Source organism: Chelonia mydas, chromosome 1 (genome assembly GCF_015237465.2).
Source record: "Chelonia mydas isolate rCheMyd1 chromosome 1, rCheMyd1.pri.v2, whole genome shotgun sequence".
In the NCBI taxonomy this organism is placed as follows: domain Eukaryota; kingdom Metazoa; phylum Chordata; order Testudines; family Cheloniidae; genus Chelonia; species Chelonia mydas.
The window spans coordinates 130,059,006-130,079,689 of NC_057849.1; the positions used below are offsets into that span (position 1 = coordinate 130,059,006).

The 20,684-nt window shown below is 41.2% G+C and overlaps 1 protein-coding gene across 11 annotated transcripts in view; it reads left to right on the forward strand.

The window, feature by feature from the left end:
• Nucleotides 1-19,174, forward strand: part of SHROOM2 (shroom family member 2) — a 186,989-nt gene extending 167,815 nt beyond the window's left edge. For all 11 annotated transcript variants that reach the window (XM_037899962.2, XM_043537794.1, XM_043537795.1 and 8 more), the window contains 4 exons: nt 2,323-2,874; nt 5,797-5,980; nt 11,553-11,825; nt 16,288-19,174. In XM_037899962.2, coding sequence (XP_037755890.1) covers nt 2,323-2,874; nt 5,797-5,980; nt 11,553-11,825; nt 16,288-16,554 — 1,276 coding nt within the window. In that variant the 3' untranslated portion in view covers nt 16,555-19,174. The remainder of the gene's footprint in view (nt 1-2,322; nt 2,875-5,796; nt 5,981-11,552; nt 11,826-16,287) is intronic.
• Nucleotides 19,175-20,684: the final 1,510 nt, after the last annotated feature.

A 20,684-nucleotide genomic window follows, 5' to 3' on the forward strand; every position in this document is an offset into this window, starting at 1 on the left:
GATTTGGAATTTCATACACTAGATTAGGAAATATGTAATGGGTTTTATGGGTGTGTATGTGCATGCATCAGTTTGAATGTGCTTCAGAGGAGATTTTCAAAAGCACCCAGCGTTGGTCTCTCTCTGTTCCCGCTGAAGTCAAGAGGAATTTTACCACTGACTTTGGGTAGATCAGTGTTATGGTAATGCTTAGCACTCTAGAAAATCTCACCATATATATTTGATACTGGGCAGTGTGATAACACTATCACTCAACTGATGCTTGCTATTTTAGTGTAGAATTCTTGTCTTTCATTTTTAAGGTGTGTTTTTTTCTTCCTTATGATTTTTTTTAAGAAAAAAGAAATAAGGTCCTTTTTCAGCAAAGCTCTTAAACATGTCCTTTGTGCATAAGTCCAATTGAAGTCACTGGTTCTTAAACACATGCTCAAGTGATTTGCTGAATCGTGAGCTGAGAGAGCTTGGCGTGAAAGACAGAGTTGAGTGTGAACTTTCCAAAACGACTGACAGTCTGAAAAGATCCTTACTGGAGAAGGATTTGAGGTGTGGTTTTTTCCCCTTATTTTAAGAAGAATTCTTTTTTAGATCTATCAGAATATTGCATATGCAGTATAGTCAAAATATCACCTATATATGTCATTTCATATAGGGGTGAGTGAATGTGTGTAATATAGTCTGTATATTCATACAGACACAAATATAAATATATAGATTACTGCTGCAGAGGAGTACAATATTGACTTATTTTCTGTTCTCCATGAAAGTACAGTAAAGTATAGCTTTATTTTTACTTCTGGGACACACCCACACATATAGCCAAGCAGCTATATGTGTAGTCTCTCAGTCACTAATCTAAAAGAAAGCCAGCTAGCAGAAACCAGATATTTTACCAGTGTTCCTTTGCTTGGGCTAAACCTTCCAAACCCACAACATTATAGCAATAATTTTAAACTTTCTTCAAACTTGAAACCACCCCATCTGTGTTTTGGTTTTATAGTGTACATACAGCACACATACTCCAGTAGTGTAAACAGAGCGGCTGTTTATCTAACATGTTATTTTCCAATTTAAAATCTAAATTACCATTAAAAAAGATATGTTCTTGATTGAATGTCTTGTCTTAAGCACAAGATAGCTCAGCAGTATATATTAGAGGATCCCTGCAATAGGCTGTCACTGACAAAACAATGCAGAATTGAATATAATTAAGGCTCTGATTTAGTCATGGAAGTCACGGAATCCATGACTTCCAAAGACCTCCATGATTTCAGCCAGTGCTGGCTGGGAGCTGCAGGGTCCCCTGCTGCCTGCAGGTACCCCGCAGCTCCTGGTCGCCACGGTCAGCAAGGGGGACCCCTGCCGCTCCCCTATATCCCACCTTCCCCGCGGACATCAGGGGGAATCCCCACTGCTCCCTGCCGCTGAGGGCGGCGGAGCGACCTCCACCACTCCCGGCCACCGCGGGCGGCATGGGGTACCCGGCAGCAAGGGGGATCCCCGCTGCTCCCATCCACTGCGGACAGCAGGGGAGACCCCCGCCGGCAAGAGGGACCCCCGCCGGCAAGAGGGACCCCCGCCGCTCCCGGCCACTGTGGGTAGCAGAGGGGATCCCTAGAGCTCCCAGCCGCTGCAGGAGGCGGGGGGAACTGCCAGCAGAGGGGGAGCCCGGAGCTCCCAACCTCTTCCCCCTTTCCCCCGGTTGCCCAGGCTACTCATTTTGTCATGGGGATACTCAGTAACAGTCAAGGACAGGTCACAGGCTTCCGTGAATTTTTCATTATTGCCCATGACCTGTCCATGATCTTTATTAAAAATACCTGTGACAAAAACTTAGGCTTAAATATAATTATTCTTTTTTGAGTAGCTGTTTTTTCTTCTTCTTTCCCTCTCTCTTATTTTTTCTTCCTTTTTTCTATTTATGCAAAGATAAACTAGGTTCTGATTATGAGACTTTCATATTTTATGTGCAGGGTTTTTTTAAAAAATGCATTTTTTTATAAGCTCATGTTTTGAACTGTTTCAAGACAGGTGTAAGTATCGTACTTTGTCAGTCCTGTAGCCTATAGAAAAGTCATGTTTTGTGTAGTGTGAGGCTAATGCTGGAGATCTGTGTAAGTGAAATAATAATTTACTTTTAAAATGTCTGAGAAAAGGTAGATCCCTAAGTTGAGGGTTTGAGATGTGATATGAGAAAAGGTTTCCTTGTATTAATAAATTGATCTTTGTTAGCATACAGACAGACCTTTTCCCTTTTTATGGATAAGAATCAGCATCAAAAGATCTTGAATTTACAACAGTTAATTTTCCTTTCTTTTTTTCCAGAATTGAAAGAGTGATAGATAACAACACTACAGTAAAAATGGTTCCCATCAAGATAGTTCATTCTGAGAGCAATGCAGAGAAGGAAAGTCGCCAGAACCTCGTGAGCACCATGGAGCCTCCTGCCTTACCTAGTGGTTTGGAGAAGGACCAGATTAAAACACTCAGTACTTCTGAGCAATCCTACTCACGTTTCTGTGCTTACACAAGGCGGGGTGTAGAACCAGAGCCTGAGAGCAAAACCAGACTCCCTGACCCACAATCAGCCGAAGCACTTGGGAACAACTTGAAGGACAGTGATGCCTCCATCCCTGTAATCAGCTACGTGAAGGCCAAAGAGAAGACCTTTGAAGACTGGAAGTCTGAGGAACTAGCCAGGGAGATTGTGGGAAAAGATAAATCTCTAGCAGATATTTTGGATCCTAATGTGAAAATAAAAACTACGATGGATCTGATGGTGGGAATCTTCCCTAAAGATGAACACCTCTTAGAAGAAGCTCAACAACGCAGAAAGCTCCTACCAAAAGTTCCTTCTCCAAAAATTGCAGAGGAAAAGTGAGTAAAGTGTTTCCACAATCCAGTGACCTTTCCCTTGTTGCTGTCCAACTTTGTATTTTTCCCTAAACATTTAAGGATCCTTCTTCATACTGTTCATTTTTAGGTATTCCCATTAAAATGGCGTTTTTGGCAGTGTTATTTATTGACCAGATCAATAATCACAGGAGCAAAAATTAGAGTCCTATTGCAAAGAACATATATATGTTAAGCTCTGTACGAGTTAGTTATGGTGTAAAATATTTATTACATTACACCACAACCAAACTGGGAAAAGCTAAACAATCACATAAGGGAGTTTGGGAAGGAACAATTAGAATTCTATCATGAGACATTTCTCAAAGGCTTTAGAAATTTCACTAAGACCATCCAGTGTGATGAGGTCCAGACAGTGAAAGGAGCAACGTTTTAGTATTTATAATATCAAGCAGGCTTACAAAGAAAACTTAAAATGAACATAGATAATATAACCTGGATCAAAGTAACCTGTTATCACCTAGTTGAGAATGGGAACAGAATAGTAAAATATAACAAAAAAGCAGTTGAAACATACAGATCTTTGATCTCTGAGTGTTGGTGCAATTTCAGATACAATTTTGTCCTGAAGTTCGATGAGAAACCTTATATTGTATAATGCCGTGAATTTGGTAGCCTGAAGCGTGGTTATAATCAATACACTATGGGAACTTTTAAAAACCGTTTCTAGGTGTTCTCACAGATAATGGCACTGAGGTTATCGTAGTGCTTATTAAAGTGGAACTTGAAGGCTGTTGCATCAAAATTTCTGCCTGTGTGAGACAAACTTGGTTTAGGTTTCTCTCACATTAATGGTGAAGACTTCTCTATACCAAGGGTTTTTTTGTTTGCTAGTGGACAGATACTGACATCACAAAATTTTTCATCACAGTTGATATTTACTGGAATCCTGTGAGCAATCTCAGCAGAGACACATTCCTAATCTCAGAGGCAGGGCCCTCCAGGTTGAAGACTCACTACTGGATGGGGTTATGGAGAAGCTTGCATTGTCACTGTCCTTGTTATAGCTGGTCTCTGGATCTAGGGAAGCAGTCTTTTTCTAAAAAGAAAAGGAGTACTTGTGGCACCTTAGAGACTAACCAGTTTATTTGAGCATGAGCTTTCGTGAGCTACAGCTCACTTCATCGGATGCATAGCATATCGTGGAAACTGCAGAAGACATTATATACACACAGAGACCATGAAACAAAACTTCCTCCCACCTCACTCCCCCGCTGGCAACAGCTTATCTAAAGTGATCCTCAAGTAGAGCCATTTCCAGCACAATCCAGGTTTTCTCACCCTTTCCCCCCCCCCCCCCCCACACACACACATACAAATTCACTCTCCTGCTGGCAACAGCCCATCCCCCTTTGAAACCCCTCTTTATAATGCGCATGATAATCAAGGTGGGTCACCTCCAGCACTAATCCAGGTTTTCTCACCCCCCCCCCCCACACATCCCCCTTTTCCAAAAACCACACACACAAACTCATTCTCCTGCTGGCAACAGCTCATCTTACAATGTGCACAGCAATAATCCAAGTTTAACCAGAACGTCTTGGGGGGGGTTTTGCAGGAAAAAAAACAAGGGGAGACAGGCTACCTTGCATAATGGAGTCATAGAGACTGGGAGTGGCTAAGTCATTATGCAAGGTACTGGATCAAAGCAGTGGTTCTCAACCTATTTACCATTGTGGGCCACATGTGCAGTTCTCTGGGTTGTGTGCCACATCCACACAATACTACCTGTATGGCCTTGAGGATGTCACATGGGCCGGATCTGTGTCCTGATTGGGCTGCAAGCAGCCCGTGGGTTGAGAACCACTGATCTAATCCAATATTCTACCTCCAACAGTGACCAGCACCAAGCACTACAGAGGAAGATGCAAAAAAGCCTGTAATAAATAAATGTGGGATAATCTGCCCTTGGAGAAAGTTTTTGCCTGACCTCCAATAGTTAGAGGCCACTCTATGCCCAGAAGCATGAAAGTTTATATCCCTTCTAAATGTCTTGGTTTTGTTTTACTATTATAATATTGGGTATTCTTCTTACTTATGTAAATGTCTGATTCTTTTTTGAATCCTGCTAATTCCATTGAATTAATTTGGAGCTGGAGATAGTCATGCTTGCATAACAGTGTGCCAGTCAAGAGATAGGGGAGTTCGGACAGAAAATAGAGAAGAAAAGGATTTTAAATTTATGTTTCTTAAAGCACTGCCTTGACCAGTTATGAATTTTAATCATGTCATTAACAGTGTCCTAATTCTTTCACTTTAAAAATGTTTACTAAATGCATTTTGAAAATTCAGTACTGCTTCATCCGCTGTGGTATTTTTGGTATTGTTGATCATTGCTAATATTTCTGTTTTTATTACTCTGCTTCCTGAGTCTCTTAAAATCCCCATAAAGACCACTTTTCAACTAATCAAGAGAGTGTTGCATAAAGTAATAGGATCTTTAAGGTTCATAATGGAAAAAATGAAATGTGATCTGCTGCATTTTCACCAGAAGATGTGTTTTGAGGATTATGGAATCACTAACCAGTGAGAGCACAGATGTAGACAAAACCACTGCCTTCATACCAATGCCTGTTTAATCAAGAATAGTAAATAATGATTTAATCACTGTTACAAAGCGCAATTAAAAGACAGACTGCAAATAATTGCTTCCAGCTGGAGGTTTTGCTAGTTCCTTTTAATTGCCTAAGTTGATAACTAGCTTTTGTGCCTTCCAGTGTGGCAATTTTTCCTCAGACATTTGACCCTGCATTGTTGCCATAGTTATCATCTTTCCATTAAACAGTCCATTTACTTGGCAAAATGATGGGTTTGAAAGACTGTTCTCTCTTTTCAGTGCTCAGGATGTCAGGCAGTTAATTAAAGTTATGACTGTTTTTTTACCAGGAAAGAGGAGCAGGGCATGCCTTCTGCCATCTCCTTGACAACCAATTCCACTTACTACAGCACATCTGCACCAAAAGCAGAATTGCTGATTAAAATGAAGGACATGCAGGAGCAGCAGCAACAGCAGCAGCAGAGCGAAGAGGATTCTGAAGATGAGCTTGATCATGACTTGTCAGAAAAGAAGGTAACACAGTTTTGCCCTTTGAAATATTTAAGAGGATTTTCAAACCTGGATGCCTAAAATTAAGCTGCTAAATTCACAGTTAAGCATCTAAATAAGAGGCCTGGTTTTAAGCCAGTGGGATTTCCTGGGTGCTCAGCAGTTTTGAAAGATCAAGTCACTTATTTTTGTGTCTAGCTCTGGACCTAGGAACCTAACTTTAGACAAATGGGCATATTTTTAAAATCTTTGTGTGTATGGTTTTGTCTTTTTCTGTAGAACCTTTCCACCTGAGAATATCTGTGTGTAAGAGAAAGAGTTGCTGAGCACCCACAAATCCCACTGGACTCAGTGGGCCCTTGGATTTCTCTAGGCTTTTGAAAATTAGGCCATCTGTCTTCTGTCAATTTTTTGTTATTGCTCATGAACGCAAGAGCCTGCTAACATTGACTGGAGCTAGATAGGCAGTTTGGTGGGTGCTCAGCTCACACCATTAACCATAATCCCCTACACACACACACACACACATCCCTGTGGCACCTTAGGGCTTGTCTACACTTACATTTGATAGCGCTCTAACTTGCTGGCTCAGAGGTGTGAAAAATCATCCCCCTGAGCGCAGCAAGTCAGAGCGCTTTAAAGCGCTAGTGTAGACAGGCTCCGAGCACCGGGAGCCGCTCTCCCAGCACTCGGAGCTTATCCCCTCGTGGAGGTGGATTACCAGGAGCGCTGGGAGAGCTCGCTCACGCGCGACCACGCTCGCACTTCAAAGCGCTGCTGTGGGAGCATTCCTGTGGCAGCGCTTCGAAGTTTCCAGTGTAGACATACCCTTAGTCTTGACCTGCATAGTATTCCGGTCCTGAGAATCTGTGTGAAGTGGTGATTTTGTGATGGTTGTAGAGTGTGTGTCGTCTTAGTTAGATTGAAAGCACCAGATTCTATTCATTTGTGATTTGGCACAAATAGATTTTAGCCTTGCTTCCCAGTCATGAGAAACTGGGGGAAATCATCTGTTGTGCTATTCAGCCATCTGTTTCTGTGTTAAGTGGTCTAGTTTTAACTATATTTACTTAAAACAGCAATACCGGGGAAGAAGCTGCCTTCAGTTCCGGGATATCTTCTTTAGGGAACGTAAACTGTCACGATCAACCTCCAGTGTTCGTTTAGTAATCAAAACCGGTAGGAATGACCTTCAATTGAATAAAAGGGAAATTGTTTTTAAAAACTGTTCATATATGCTAGGGATTCCATTGCCGTTTGAAGCAATTTACTAGACTAGAGAAGAGCATTAATTATTCTTGCTTCGTTTTATCTGGTCCTTGTAATGCCAATAATTGTTTGTTTTGTTTTCATTGATTCAGACAGAAAAATTGTTAGGTCATGTTGACTGACAAAAAAAGTGCACAAGTTAGAAATTGAGAATGACAATTCATAAGCGTCTAAGTCAAAATGTTCTTTATTTGTGGTGGTGTCTGTTTACATGAAAAACATATTTCTCTTCATCGCTTCCCCCACACCGCTAAACACAGATTATACAAGCTGAGAAGTATGTCCATGTATAGTGGTACTAGACACCCTCCCTCTCTCATGTCTGTGATATACACATTCCTGTTTACTCACCCATCTGCTCCTTTGCATGCAGTGGAATGTGAGCTCTCAATCCAGCAGGCTTTCATCTTAGATCTCGTCATGCCAGTGTATGCAAATCACAGTAAATGGGTCAAGCCGTCCTTATAAAACTGCCAAGATCTATAACATGGTCCAATTTCACATAACTGTCAGCTGCTGAAAAAAGGGCCTTTGGGGCCTGAAAGCTTGATTATCATTTATTTGTCAGTCTACTAAAAGAGACACTGTATGCTTTGAACCTGTTTCTTAATTCATTGAAACTCACCAGTTCTGTTACGAGAAATCATGGTTTTAGTCCAATCTGGAATTCACAGTGGGTTTTCCAGGACCAGTTTACACCTGGCATTCTCTGTTTTGCATATACTTGCTGTTCTCTTATTTATTTTAAAATAATAAAATGTTGATGAACACTCAGGATGGGTATGGGGATTTTATGCAGAGAAATTGCGCATGTCTATTACAAATAATTAGAGACAATCTCCCTAATAAGTGAAATGTTGTGGTCATGTAAAGCAATATATTTATTGAGGAACAATATGCTTGGCACAAATATAATACAAATGGATTTGAACTGATGTAAGAAGGCAATAAAATGGACCTTGAAGTTATACTGGGTTTGAAAAATCTACTTGCGGCGAGTGGGAGGTTTTATAGTCTTTTCAGACATGAATCTAGTGTGAAATGAGGCAGAGAACTGAGTGTAAACCCACAAGTGTAAAACCAGTGCAGTGCTGTTTTCCCAGGCCTGCAGAGAGAGAGTACGATCGCCTCTTTGCTGCTGCTAATAGCTTTGCTTTGGTCAAGGGTCCAGTCCGTTTCTCTGCTACTATGCAAAGTAACAAGGATTCTGGAAAATCAGGTCCATGTGGTCTGGTCTACACTAATAAACTTGGTAGCTACAGTTCACCCCCATCCCATTTCAAATCTGTAATTGATGTCAGGAAGACATTACGGCTCAGTGGATTACCAATGGGATATGTAGTTTTTAATCTGTTTTGTAGGTCCCATATTCATATTTAGCAAAGGTCAGCAGTGAGTTCAAAGTCATCTTCCTCTGGTGGTTTGTGTGGAAAGAGTTTAATCATCTCAATTCAGTTCCCAATGAATGTGTCCACATCAAAATTGATGTGTCTACTGACAGTCTTAGAAGAAAGGTTATGTGCATGTATACTGATCTACCTTCCTCACATTTAAGGGGGTCCTTCCATGACTAGTTTTAGGCATATTAGGAGGGCAATATAGCACAGAGCATGACTATATTTAATCATGCATCTTGTAATAAAATAGTAGGATTATTAAATTGCATGGCATCCTAGGAAATAGGTCTACAGCAGCCTGACCCAGTTAATCCAAATCAAACTTCATTTGCATTTAGGAGGGAACAAAAAATCAAATCCTTCCGATTAATCCGTTAGTAGAGCATGCATCTGTAAAACTGCTTACTACCTTAATCTTTTGGACACCCAGACAAATAGATAACCCCGATACAGATTAACCTGGCCTGAGAATATTAAATCAAAACAAGATAGAGCCAGCCCTGATAATCCATATGTTTGATTTCAGAAGTACTCTTTGTTAGGTTTTAAGCTACAGTTGGCCTCTGTTAGGGTGGCTGAGTTACAGGGGTTCCGAAAACAAACTGTCAATGCTTACTCTGTGTAACTCTGCAGATGGCTATACCTTCCTGTGTATAGTGTAAGGGTCAGTAACATATTCCTGGGAAACAGGGATGGGTTTCTGTTTAATTGTACGTATTCAATTGGTTGGTTGAAATCAGAGTTCCCAATGAGTGTGCCACGAAATCAAGAAACTTAAAAGAAAAACAAACATGTTAAGTGATATTGCAAAATAATTACCATCTCAGACAATGTAGCCTGCATTAGAAATCGACACTAACAGGTGAAAAATTATTAATATTTACAGAAAGATGAGGCATGCTGTTGTCCTTTACAGGCATATAAGACCCTGGCCCAAAGGATGAATTTTTTTAGGGAGGCAGCATGGTAACAGCAGAGAACACAGTCGGGAGACTGGGCTCTGGTTCTGCTCTGACAGTGACTCACTGCATGACCGGGGCAAGTCTGTTTCCCTCTCTATCAAATGGAAATAATGCTTACCTCTCCAGGATGTTAGGGGCCTTGTTTTGGGGGGTACTCTGAGACCTTTTGATGGAAGGTGCTGTAGAAGTACTAATTATTTGAGCCCTGTGTTTTTCACAAATACAAAATAGCATGAAATAAAGGGGGGGGAATATAAAAAATAACATAAAATGAAAAACTCACCCAACAGCAGTGGCTCCTGCAGCCGTTGTTCCGCAGGGTTGGTGCCCGGCTTCCCCTCCGGGCATTGCTACCTGGCAGATGGAATTGCAGCACCACCCCACATGATGACAGAGTGGCAGCTGGGCCAAACTTGAGCAGCGCTGCAACTCTATGCGCTAGGTCACAACTCCTGGAGCAGGGAGCTGGGCCCAGCCTGGCAGGAAGTAAAAGATCCCAACAGCGTAGTAGGCCATGTGTTAGTATTAACCTGCCATGTGGAAGACCTAGCTTTTTATGCCCATATTTTGCTTAGCACCATTAGCCTCCACCCCAAGAATGGTTATGCTTGAGAGTGCTGTGGGGATAGTCTTTGAGGAGGAGAGAGTACTTTTGTTACTCAGTAATCGGCTTTTGGAAATTTGAAGCTGATCTAAGGAATAGCAGTAGTGAGCTCCAAAGGACATCTTGTCTTCTGCCATGGTGGTGAATTGCCAAAGGGTGAGCTCTTGTAACGTAGACCTAAGTCTATCAAAAGTTTGTGTCCTGATTTTTTTTGAATCCAGAACACTACCAAGGCATAGATAAACATCATATGTCTGTAATGTGCATACCTCTCAACCTGCCACGCCCCAGATGTGGGTTGCATTGTGTGACAGGGACTCACAAAAATTCATGCAGTGATGCTGGTATTTATTCCTTAATAATAATTTTGTGATTCATTGTTTCTTGTGTAAACAACTTTCTACATAAAAGTGAGGGGAGACTAGATTTCTGTGGGATGCAGATAACTTTGGGACTTAAATGAGTGACACCCTCAACAGGTGAGACATGAAGAATTCTTGTAACGCGTAGCATGATGATGAGGACAAAAGAATTGGGGCCAGGAATCAGCTGTGAACACCTGTACCTCCTTGCTCTCTGGCCAGCTGACCAAATGTCTTAAGTGAAGTGTTCTACTCCTTGGACTGACATTTGATTGGCTTCTCAGCTCCACGGTGGGCAGAGTCACAGATTTGCCCTTAATCTATCACAAAGGAGTGTCTATAACAGGATTGGGGAGGAAATGGAGAGAATCCTGGGAGCCCAGTGAGTGACAAAGAACAAATTCATTTCTTCTCCCCCTTTCCCTGGTGGAGAAAAAACAAGATAGAGTAACTTTGATTTCTTGCCATGTGAAGTAATTCTCCTGGAGCTTGAAAGCCTTTTTTAGCAATGAAATGTAAGATAATGTGCTTGCAAAAAACTTTATCTGTAGACTTGAATTCTCTAGTTGGACAACAGTCACAGCCATAATCACAGTTTCCCTTGCAGTCATAAACACACAGACCACTGCTAATCAGAATCAATGGCTGGTGTTTCTTTGGGTGTTTGCCATGTAACAAAGCAAATTAAGGACATGATCCAGCTTCTTCTCAGTCAGTGAGAGTGTTGCTGATGACCTCAATGAGAGGAAGATTGAGGCCTAAGAATCTACAGTAGAGGGGTCCTGTTTTGTTTTGGGCTTTGTAAACTGATATATTCTGGGAGGGGAGGGGAGTCTGATGCTGAAGTTTGGGGTAGTTTACCATTGCTACTTTTCCGCAGAGAACCATGTGTGACTTTTTTCCCTGAGCTATTGGAACATAATGCAGGGAGGGAAATCTGTTCCCATCTCTGCTGGGTCAAGTGTGTCTAATAAATTCTTGCTCCCCTTTTGTTGTCCACAGCAAAAACTCATTGACAGCATCAGTAGGAAGCTGCAGGTGCTGCGCGAAGCTCGGGAGACGCTCCTGGAAGACATCCAATCAAACAATGCACTCGGAGATGAGGTGGAGGCTATTGTGAAAGAGGTCTGCAAACCTAATGAGTTTGACAAGTTCAGGATGTTCATCGGGGACCTGGACAAAGTGGTCAACCTGCTGCTGTCACTGTCAGGTCGACTGGCCAGGGTGGAAAATGCGCTGAATAACTTGGATGAAAATGCCTCTCCTGAGGAACGGGTAAGGCAGGTTGCTAAAGGGCAATAGTATTATTTCGGTATTTAAGGAACCAGCGTGGTAGGCTTTTTTTATTTGAACACCAGGTGGACAAGAGAGTGGAGGGGAGAAACCTGCTGTGCTGATAATTCACATCAGGATGCTTTCATTAGATCTCGTTAATACTCTTAACCTTGCCTTGCCTTCACTCAGAATACACCCACTACAAGTGGCTTGGCCCTGAAGAATGCATGACACTTTGTGCCCAGGTTTAGGAGAGCTGGTTGTTTAAAAGCACTGACGTGCCTTTCTTTCTGAAACACTAAAAGACAAGTGCCTTGATGAAAGATGATGAGCAGAGGAGCCTCCTGTTTCTTTAACAAAGAAAAGAAAAAATAAGTGGGGGAGAATAAACTAAAAGTAATTGTCTGACTCAGCAATTTGGGATGCTTAAAAATGAACAGATTGTATTTGAGTTCCAGTCCATACACACTGTCGACAGTGTACTATTATTAATTTAAAAAAACCAATGAGGAGTCCTTGTGGCACCTTAGAGACTAACAAATTTATTTGGGCATAAGCTTTTGTGGCCACGAAAGCTTATGCCCAAATAAATTTGTTAGTCTCTAAGGTGCCACAAGGACTCCTTGTTGTTTTTTTGCTGATACAGACTAACATGACTACCACTCTGAGACCTATTATTAATTTGTATTATGGCAGAACCAAGGACCCTAGTCAGTGATTGGGACCCATTACATTAGATACTGTACAGACATGTAACAAAGACAATGGTTCCTGCTTTAGAGAACTGACAGGATGCAGTACTGGACAAAAAGTAGAGAAATGGGGTGGAGCTAGATGGGAACACAGTGTTTTTAAAAAAAAAGAAAAAAAAAAGTTTGACAGAAAAATGGAAGACATGGCTTCCTATTTACCTGATCAGTGTCAGATGGTAGTGATTTATAGGAATCTCAGCAGAAGTAGGTTTGTAGGAAGGATTTTAAGGACCCAGGTATTCATTACTAATCTTTCTATAACAGCAGAGAAATGGAAACTTATTGCTATATAGTATTATCTGGTAGCCACAGTCTTTCCATAGTTAAAACTGAGACTTGCTTCCTTTGCAAGTCTGACTTTAGATTCCTGTTTGTTACATTTTTTTAAAAAAAGCTGAAAAAAGCACCTCTCTGCGTCAGATTTTGCATTGCTGGCCTGTGGCCCCAGTGCAATCTTTTGCCCAACTTGGACAAACTTTTTAAAGACCTGGATCTAATAAAGACCTGGATCTAAGGTTTTTAATCATGTTGTGAAAAATCTTTCCTGAAAAGATCTAAACCTGAGGACCAGTTTTTGACGCAGGAAAGGCATGTTTGCAAAGGTGTTCACTGACAATTTAAGACTTTATGAATGGTCCATTGGGCAATGGTGGACTTTAAAAGGCCATGATATGGCTAGGAGATACTTAGGCTTTCATTTTAAAAAAAAAAGTCACTGGCCTTGCAGGGGGTTTTCAAATTGTAAACCAATTTCTAGGGAGGTTTGCCATTGATTCTGCTCCAAACAGCATTTCTGAGTTCTAGGAAGAATCTGGGAATTGAGTGCATCTTCCCCACATGCACACACATACGAGTACTTTGTGGGAGAAGAAAATAATCTTCTCCCACCTCCATGCCCTTGTGAAAAATACCATGTTACAAAAATGGCTTATGAAATTAGGTGTGCAAGGAGGGGTGAAGAGGAGCCAGTATGAGGCTGGTGTCACAGGAGCAGAGTTAGGATTTCATGTCTATTTTAACAGCATTTTCAAGCATTTGTTTCTTGAAATTGAACTTTAATTCTGAAATGTCTTTTGGTTGCATGCTATCCTTAGCACATTTTATAAGAATTTTTACTGTCAAGTTACTCTCAGCATCAAATTAGTCTGAACTTTAATTCCAGCTTCATGGATTATTTTCTATATGCAAATTCTCATGTTGATGTGTGTCATTTCCTTTAGTGTTAATGGGACCTCTGCACATTAACATGTAGTTGTATTTCTTTAGCCTTATTGTAATGTAAATCATTTTCTAATACTAAGTACAGACAAAAAGAAAAGGAGTACTAGTGGCACCTTAGAGACTAACCAATTTATTTGAGCATAAGCTTTCGTGAGCTACAGCTCACTTCTTCAGATGCATGCAGTGGAAAATACAGTGAGGAGATTTATATACACACAGAACATGAAAAAATGGGTGTTATCATACACACTGTAAGGAGAGTGATCACTTAAGATGAGCTATTACCAGCAGGAGAGCTGGAGGGGGGGAGGAAGGGTTGAGGGGGGGAGAAAACCTTTTGTAGTGATAATCAAGGTGGGCCATTTTCAGCAGTTAACAGGAACGTCTGAGGAACGGGGCTGGGGGGCCGGGGTGATACTGTCAAGAGAAGGACTGGCTTTGAACTTGTTAGTAGAATAAGAATCAGTCACTTGATGGTGCAGAGACTCAAAGGAGAATTTACGTAGGGAACAAAGCTGAAAATCATGACATGTGATTACACATTTTTTGCCTAGATCCATGTGTGTGAACAGAATCTCCATCCTGGTCTCTTCTTCCATGCGCATAGCTCTCTTCTGCCTGTTGTTTTGTCCTCCTGCTGATGCTCCAGGTCACCACAGAGAAGCAGCTTTGCTTGGGCATAGCAGTTCATGACAATGCAGGGGGTGCTGTCTAGATTCAGTGTGTCTCAGAATAGAAAGTCAGGCGAGATTTCCACAGAGCTGGTTGAGTGATGCATCAGGGTCCCAGCAGGACAGACACATGGACTAGTGAGAAGAGGCTGATCTTTTGAACGGGCCGTGCTTTTGTTTTTGCTTCTCTGCCCCTACTCTTATTCACACCCATTCCCCATGATCATATTCCTTTACTTCTGATTAGAAAAGTGCACATTACAATAAGGAAGAAAACCCTATCAGGTTCATATTGGGTTAGTATGCAGCATAATTAGGGCCCTACCAAATTCATGGTCCATTCTGGTCAATTTCACAGTCATAGGGATTTAAAAATCGTAAATTTCACAGTTTCAGAGATTTAAATCTGAAATTTCAGGGTATTGTAAGTGTGGGGGTCCCAACCCAAAACAGGGTCGTGGGGATGGGGCTATTGTAGGGGGTTGCGGTATTGCCACCCTCACGTCTGTGCTGCTGCTGGAGGCTGCGAGGCCTTCAGAGCTGGACTCCCAGCCAGCAGCCATGGAGCTTCCTGCAGCTAGGGGAGGTTCCCGGAGATGGGTCTAACCCAGCCTCGGGAGCAGCCCATGCAGAGGAAGAAGTCCTGGCCCTCCTTAGCCCCTCCAGGACTAGCAGCTGGAGCTCAGCTCTTGGAAGTGAAAGGGGCCTTGGGCTGGCTCTGTGTGTGTCGGGGGCAGGGGGTGACCATGGCGCCCCAAGTGGTCACCCACTTGCCCACCAATAAGGCCAGCCCTTTCCCTTCCCCAAGGTGATGACACACACCCCCTCCCCATACCATGCCGCCTCCCTTCTGCAGTGCTGCTGGTGGTACTGCTGCCTTCAGAGCTGGGCTCCCAGCCAGTAGCCGCCTCTCCCTAGCCACCCAACTCTTGAAATCTGATCTCCTCTACAATAGCCAGATTTCATGGGGGAGATCAGATTTAACGGTCTGTGACGCGTTTTCACGGCTGCAAATTTAGTAGGGCCCTAAGCATAATGAAGAGCTCTCTGTCAACTCTTCTCAACCCCAAGCAGTGTGTTTTCACAGTTTGATGCTCTGGCAGTCATTTCAGAGACCTAATCTGGGTTTAATTCATTGCTGGTTACACATGCAAGTAGATCTTGCAAACAATTTCTGGAAATCAGGATGGCATCCATGTACTTCATGCTAGTGCTTCCCACAGGCAGCTGTATTTGTTATAATTCTTCCTGTAAACCATTAAGCACTAAGTAAAGGACCTTACTTACCAGTGTTTATAAAACGTATTCCTAAGTGCTTTACTGTCTCTGCAGGTTTAATTCTCTTCTATTAATTCATTTTATCAGAACTCAGTGGCAGTTGGGAGATCAAGTTAACCTTTAAGCAGCAGTTTTACGACTTATCTACAAGAACATTGGGTTCACAGAAAATCTGGGTGTGAATGTCCCCCTGCCATGGACTAACTGTCTGTGTGGACCCTGCTGACTCATCATACCAATTTGTTAATGCACTTTGATCTAGTCATCTTTGAAATGGAACTAGATCGAAGCACCTTAACAAATTGTTAGTGCATGTCAGCAGGAGCCACATGGACAGTTAGTCCACGGCAGGCTAGTGCGGTGTACATGCGCTCCCTAGCTTGCCACGAACTAGTTGTTTGCATAGACAAGTCCTTAGTCCCAGTCCGCCATACATACACCTCTTCATCCTTGTCCCTGCAGATAAAACTGATTTCAAGGTTGACCAGAAGACTGTTTGTCTTGAACTGGTATCTGTAATATGTTTCTCTTTCTCTTAAGCGGACATTGGTAGAGAAGCAGAAGCTGCTGACTCAGCAGCATGAAGATGCGAAAGAACTGAAGGAAAACCTGGACCGACGGGAGCGTATTGTCTTTGACATTTTGGCTAACTATCTAAGCGAAGAGAGCCTAGCAGATTATGAGCACTTTGTAAAGATGAAGTCAGCCCTTATCATTGAGCAGAGAGAGCTAGAGGACAAGATCAAGCTGGGGGAGGAGCAACTCAAGTGTCTGACGGACAGCCTCCAACCTGAAAGGCTCAGATAAGAGGTCAAGGCCCGGACCAAAGACTGGAAAACTGGTGGTTGCGCACAGTTTCCAAGTATGCAAGCGAAAACCCTGACTTGTATCTGTGTCTAGGAGGCAGAGTCAGACAAGAGAAAAATAGCTATTCGAGCAATAATGAGCTTTCTCATTGTTTGGATGATGTATTTAATTTTTTAAACCCTCTTTTTAATCCCCGACTCTACAGCTGTTCTTCGTCTCTCCACCTAGCCTATAGAAAGTTCTGCAGGTGGCAGAGGAGAGATTCTAAGCTTTGAATTCAGTGTATTGTGAAGTCTGTTGCAATTGTGCATGCAAACAATAATGGTTTTCAAAATAAGATGTTTGATAGTCTTTATTGTCTTCAGAGGCTGTACAAACTGCTGGGAATCCCAAAAGTAAATGAATAAAGAAGCTCTAATTTTAGGGCTTTTTTTTTCTTTTGGTCCCATCAAGTAGGAGAAGCGTGTGTCATGTGTTTAATATTATGTTCAGGTTGCCAGCACTTTGATCCTGGTATGTCAGGTGCTTTTTCTTTGTAACGTATCACATAAGAAAAGTTCTCACTTTCTCCTTTCAGAAAATAATTTCAAAGCCAATCTCAGCTGGCTAGTGGCTAAACCAACTTGAAAATCATTTAAGATTTACGTTACTGAAGTTAAGAACGCATGGTTTAGAGAAACATCCTTTTTTCCCCAGTTTTATTTATTTTATTTTTTTGGCATGGCATAGAAACAGTTGTGGGCCCATTAATATTGTAGCATTTTTCTTACCAAGTTGTTGGATTTCCAAATGGGACTGAGGTTGCCTTGTTAGTTTGGGTCAGTTCATTTATCAACTAAACTATTTGGAAAATCTATTTGCTGCTTTGGGTTTCCCCCCAGCACAGCTACCTTGTAGGAAAGAGTCACTAAGTTAACAGGACAAACTGTACTGCTTGTATTTTCCTTCTGTTTGTTCAACAGTTCACCTTTTTTATATAAATATTTAAATTATACTCAAGCTGACCCATGTAATGCTATTTCTTTCTTCCTTCCCTCACCACCAAATGCACTATAAACACCTAGGCCACGTAAGTACGGCTAAGCCACGTAAGTTCAGTGCAGTATTCAGAGTAACTCTGGTTTGTAACTGTGAACATCTGTATGTTTTTTTTCACTTCACATGTTGACACATACACTTTAATGATAGGACACTATTTTGTCAGTTCAAGACTACTGGAGGTGATATAGTAACACTGCCATCCAGTAAAACTCTGATAATTTGCATCATGCTAACCCATCTCTTAACACAATGATGGGATTAACTGATTTGATCTCCTACAAATACTACAGAATTGCTCTGTGTACACATGTATTATCTCTATGTTAAGATATAGCTTTTAAGGGCAAAGGGAAATCTTAGCTTCATGTATAGACTATTTAAATTATATAAAGGAAGCCCTTTATCTCTGTATTTCAATAACAAACAGATTCTGCAACAAGGAGCTACTTTTAAGGCTGGCGTGGATACCAGTCTGTAGCAAACTCTTTGAACAGTACAAGTGATTAAAGATAAAACAGAATGAGAGAAAATCAACTCTTTACAACTGTTCCTGCAGTTTTAATATTGACAAAAGGTTCTTTGTCTATTATCAAAATCCTCCTTTTTCAGTGCTTCTCTTGGTCCCTTTTTCCTGATCAGTGAACTGCTTGCATTGCAGGGACTTGGCACAAAAACTTCTCTAAAACCAAGCCCTTCGCAGACAGCTATAAATGTTAAAAGGACAGTTTTGCCTGTTATACGATCCTAATTCATGTATCCTGGGCCAGATCTTCAATTGGTGTAAATCAACTCCATCAAAGTCAAATGGGGCTGCTGATTTAGTCTACCTGATGTTCTGGCCTTAATTTCTTCTTACAGTTTACCAAACTTAGACTTCTAACAAAATCCCACAAATATTTGCTGCTATGTTAATTGATAGTAGGACCAGTGAGTTTTCTCTTTCGACCCATTCCTTAACCATAAGAAACCCTAAGCTAAATAATTCCCAAATAAATTATGTTTAGCTTTAGTCAAGTAGTGTGCATTGTTTTACCTGTGACTTTTTAAATTTTTTTTACAGATTGTGGTTACTCTGACGTGTATGTGAAAAGTGACTGTGAATAATAATATAATTCCATTGTGTGTACAGTACTTTGATTTAGATCTTTCTGATAAAGATAGCAATACTGAAAGTGCTCTATCTGTTGTTGTTTTCACAAAGCACTATATATAGTCACCCTGTCCCACTTTCTTCTTTTTAAATTGTGCTCAAAAGCTCTGTTAGTTGGGACCAGAAGATGGCTGTCTCCCAATGTTATATGTAAATCTGTAAATAGCTCTGTTGTTGCTTTAAAAAAAATGGCGGTGCTAATATTTTGCCTTTGGCATCATTAGGTGATGGCTGCTACTTCACCTCATGTCATTTCTCCATTTTAGATCCCTTTGTATAGCGAAAGATTTCTGTCAGGTTTTCCCCGTTGTTTGGATTTTGCAGCCCAGAGTGAAAATGTGTACAGTTTTCTTGCTTGACACTTAACATTTACCTACTGACAAATTGTACTGCTTGACTTTGAGGAAATAAACTGTATATTTCAGTGTACTGAGTTTATCATTAATTTTATGCAGTCAAAATATCAAGACACCTACTCTTTCATTGGATACTCATGTCCACTTTGCTATCTCGCAGATAAGATAAAGCACATAGGGTAGCAGACTGATTACCTGCTGGTCTAAAATCAGAATCAATTTTTTTGTCAAACAAATTATTTTAAATTTAGATTAACTGATCAGTCTCAAGTCCCACGTCTCGAACTGAAGGACTACATAGTTGTGGCATTCCATGTAAGGATATAGCTCAATAGGAAAGGTTAGGAAGAAGTGGGTCTGAATGATTTTCATCCCTTCTCTGACTGATCCTTGTTGCGTATGCTTTTTTTAGGTTTCCACTTTCCTCTATCTTCTTTTTTCTACACCATACAAATAATAATAATAATTAATAATAAATATTATGAAGGAAGTGCAGAGAGGAAGATACAAGATTTTTCTCTTTAATCAACATGGGCAATTGAGTTGAATTGGTTCACCATTAAGATATTGTATCATATACAAATGTCAAAGGGGTGAATAAATTAACTTGATTTGTAGTTAGTGGACTACAAAAAGCAGGTATTGGTAACCCTTTCGTGAGCTCTGATTGCTCGTGTAATCCTCAATGGGAAAATGTACGGAGGATATTAAAATTAAGTGGAGGGAAATTGGGTTTTTTTGTTGGAAGATTTTTCCCCTGCTGAACACTGCTGTCTTACTATACATCCTTCTTTTTTCTCTTAGCGTTGGTCTCTTGCTCTTTTTTTTCTCCTTTTTGTAAGGCTCAGGCTGGCAGCTACAGAAGAGTTGTCCCTGCAGAAATGTGCTTTCCTTGAAATTTCTGCTGCCCAATGAAATTGCCTAGGATCTTGTTCTACCTGTGACTTCCTGTATTAGGTAGCTGAGCACACCAGAGTTCAGAGAAACTTCCTGGTATTACTGTGTCCCCTTCTGACTAATCGGTAGCTATTGACTATTTCTTACATACTTCTGTCATTGTTTCCAGTTTTATACCTGCCTCTGGGCTTCTCATTACCAATGTGGCGTGAATGGCAATTCATAGCTGGCAGGGCCTCATAATCTGGTTCAGTAAACTACTTCCTATTGTTTTGCAGAGCTCAGTCACTTATTACTAGGGCCCTACCAAATACCAAACACCAGTCTCTCCTGTGAAATCTGTATAGTATAGGGTAAAAGCACACAAAAGACCAGATTTCACAGGGGCCCTATTTATTACTGAAGAAGTGCTTGGAACTTAAGTAACTGAGGACATCTCAGACTGTGAGCTCTTTAGGGCATAAATTGTGTCCCACGTCATATCATTGGAAGTGCCTATTACACACTATTATGGTAAGAATAATAACGTAGCTGAAAGTATTGTACTATGCTGATGATAAAATTGGAATCATGGTCACATTAGCCATCCCTATTCATCCTTCTAAGTCACAATCTATTATTTAACCAAGCACAGTGCTCCGTGAAAGATGAAATAGGTTTAAAATACCCTGAGGGTACAGAGACCT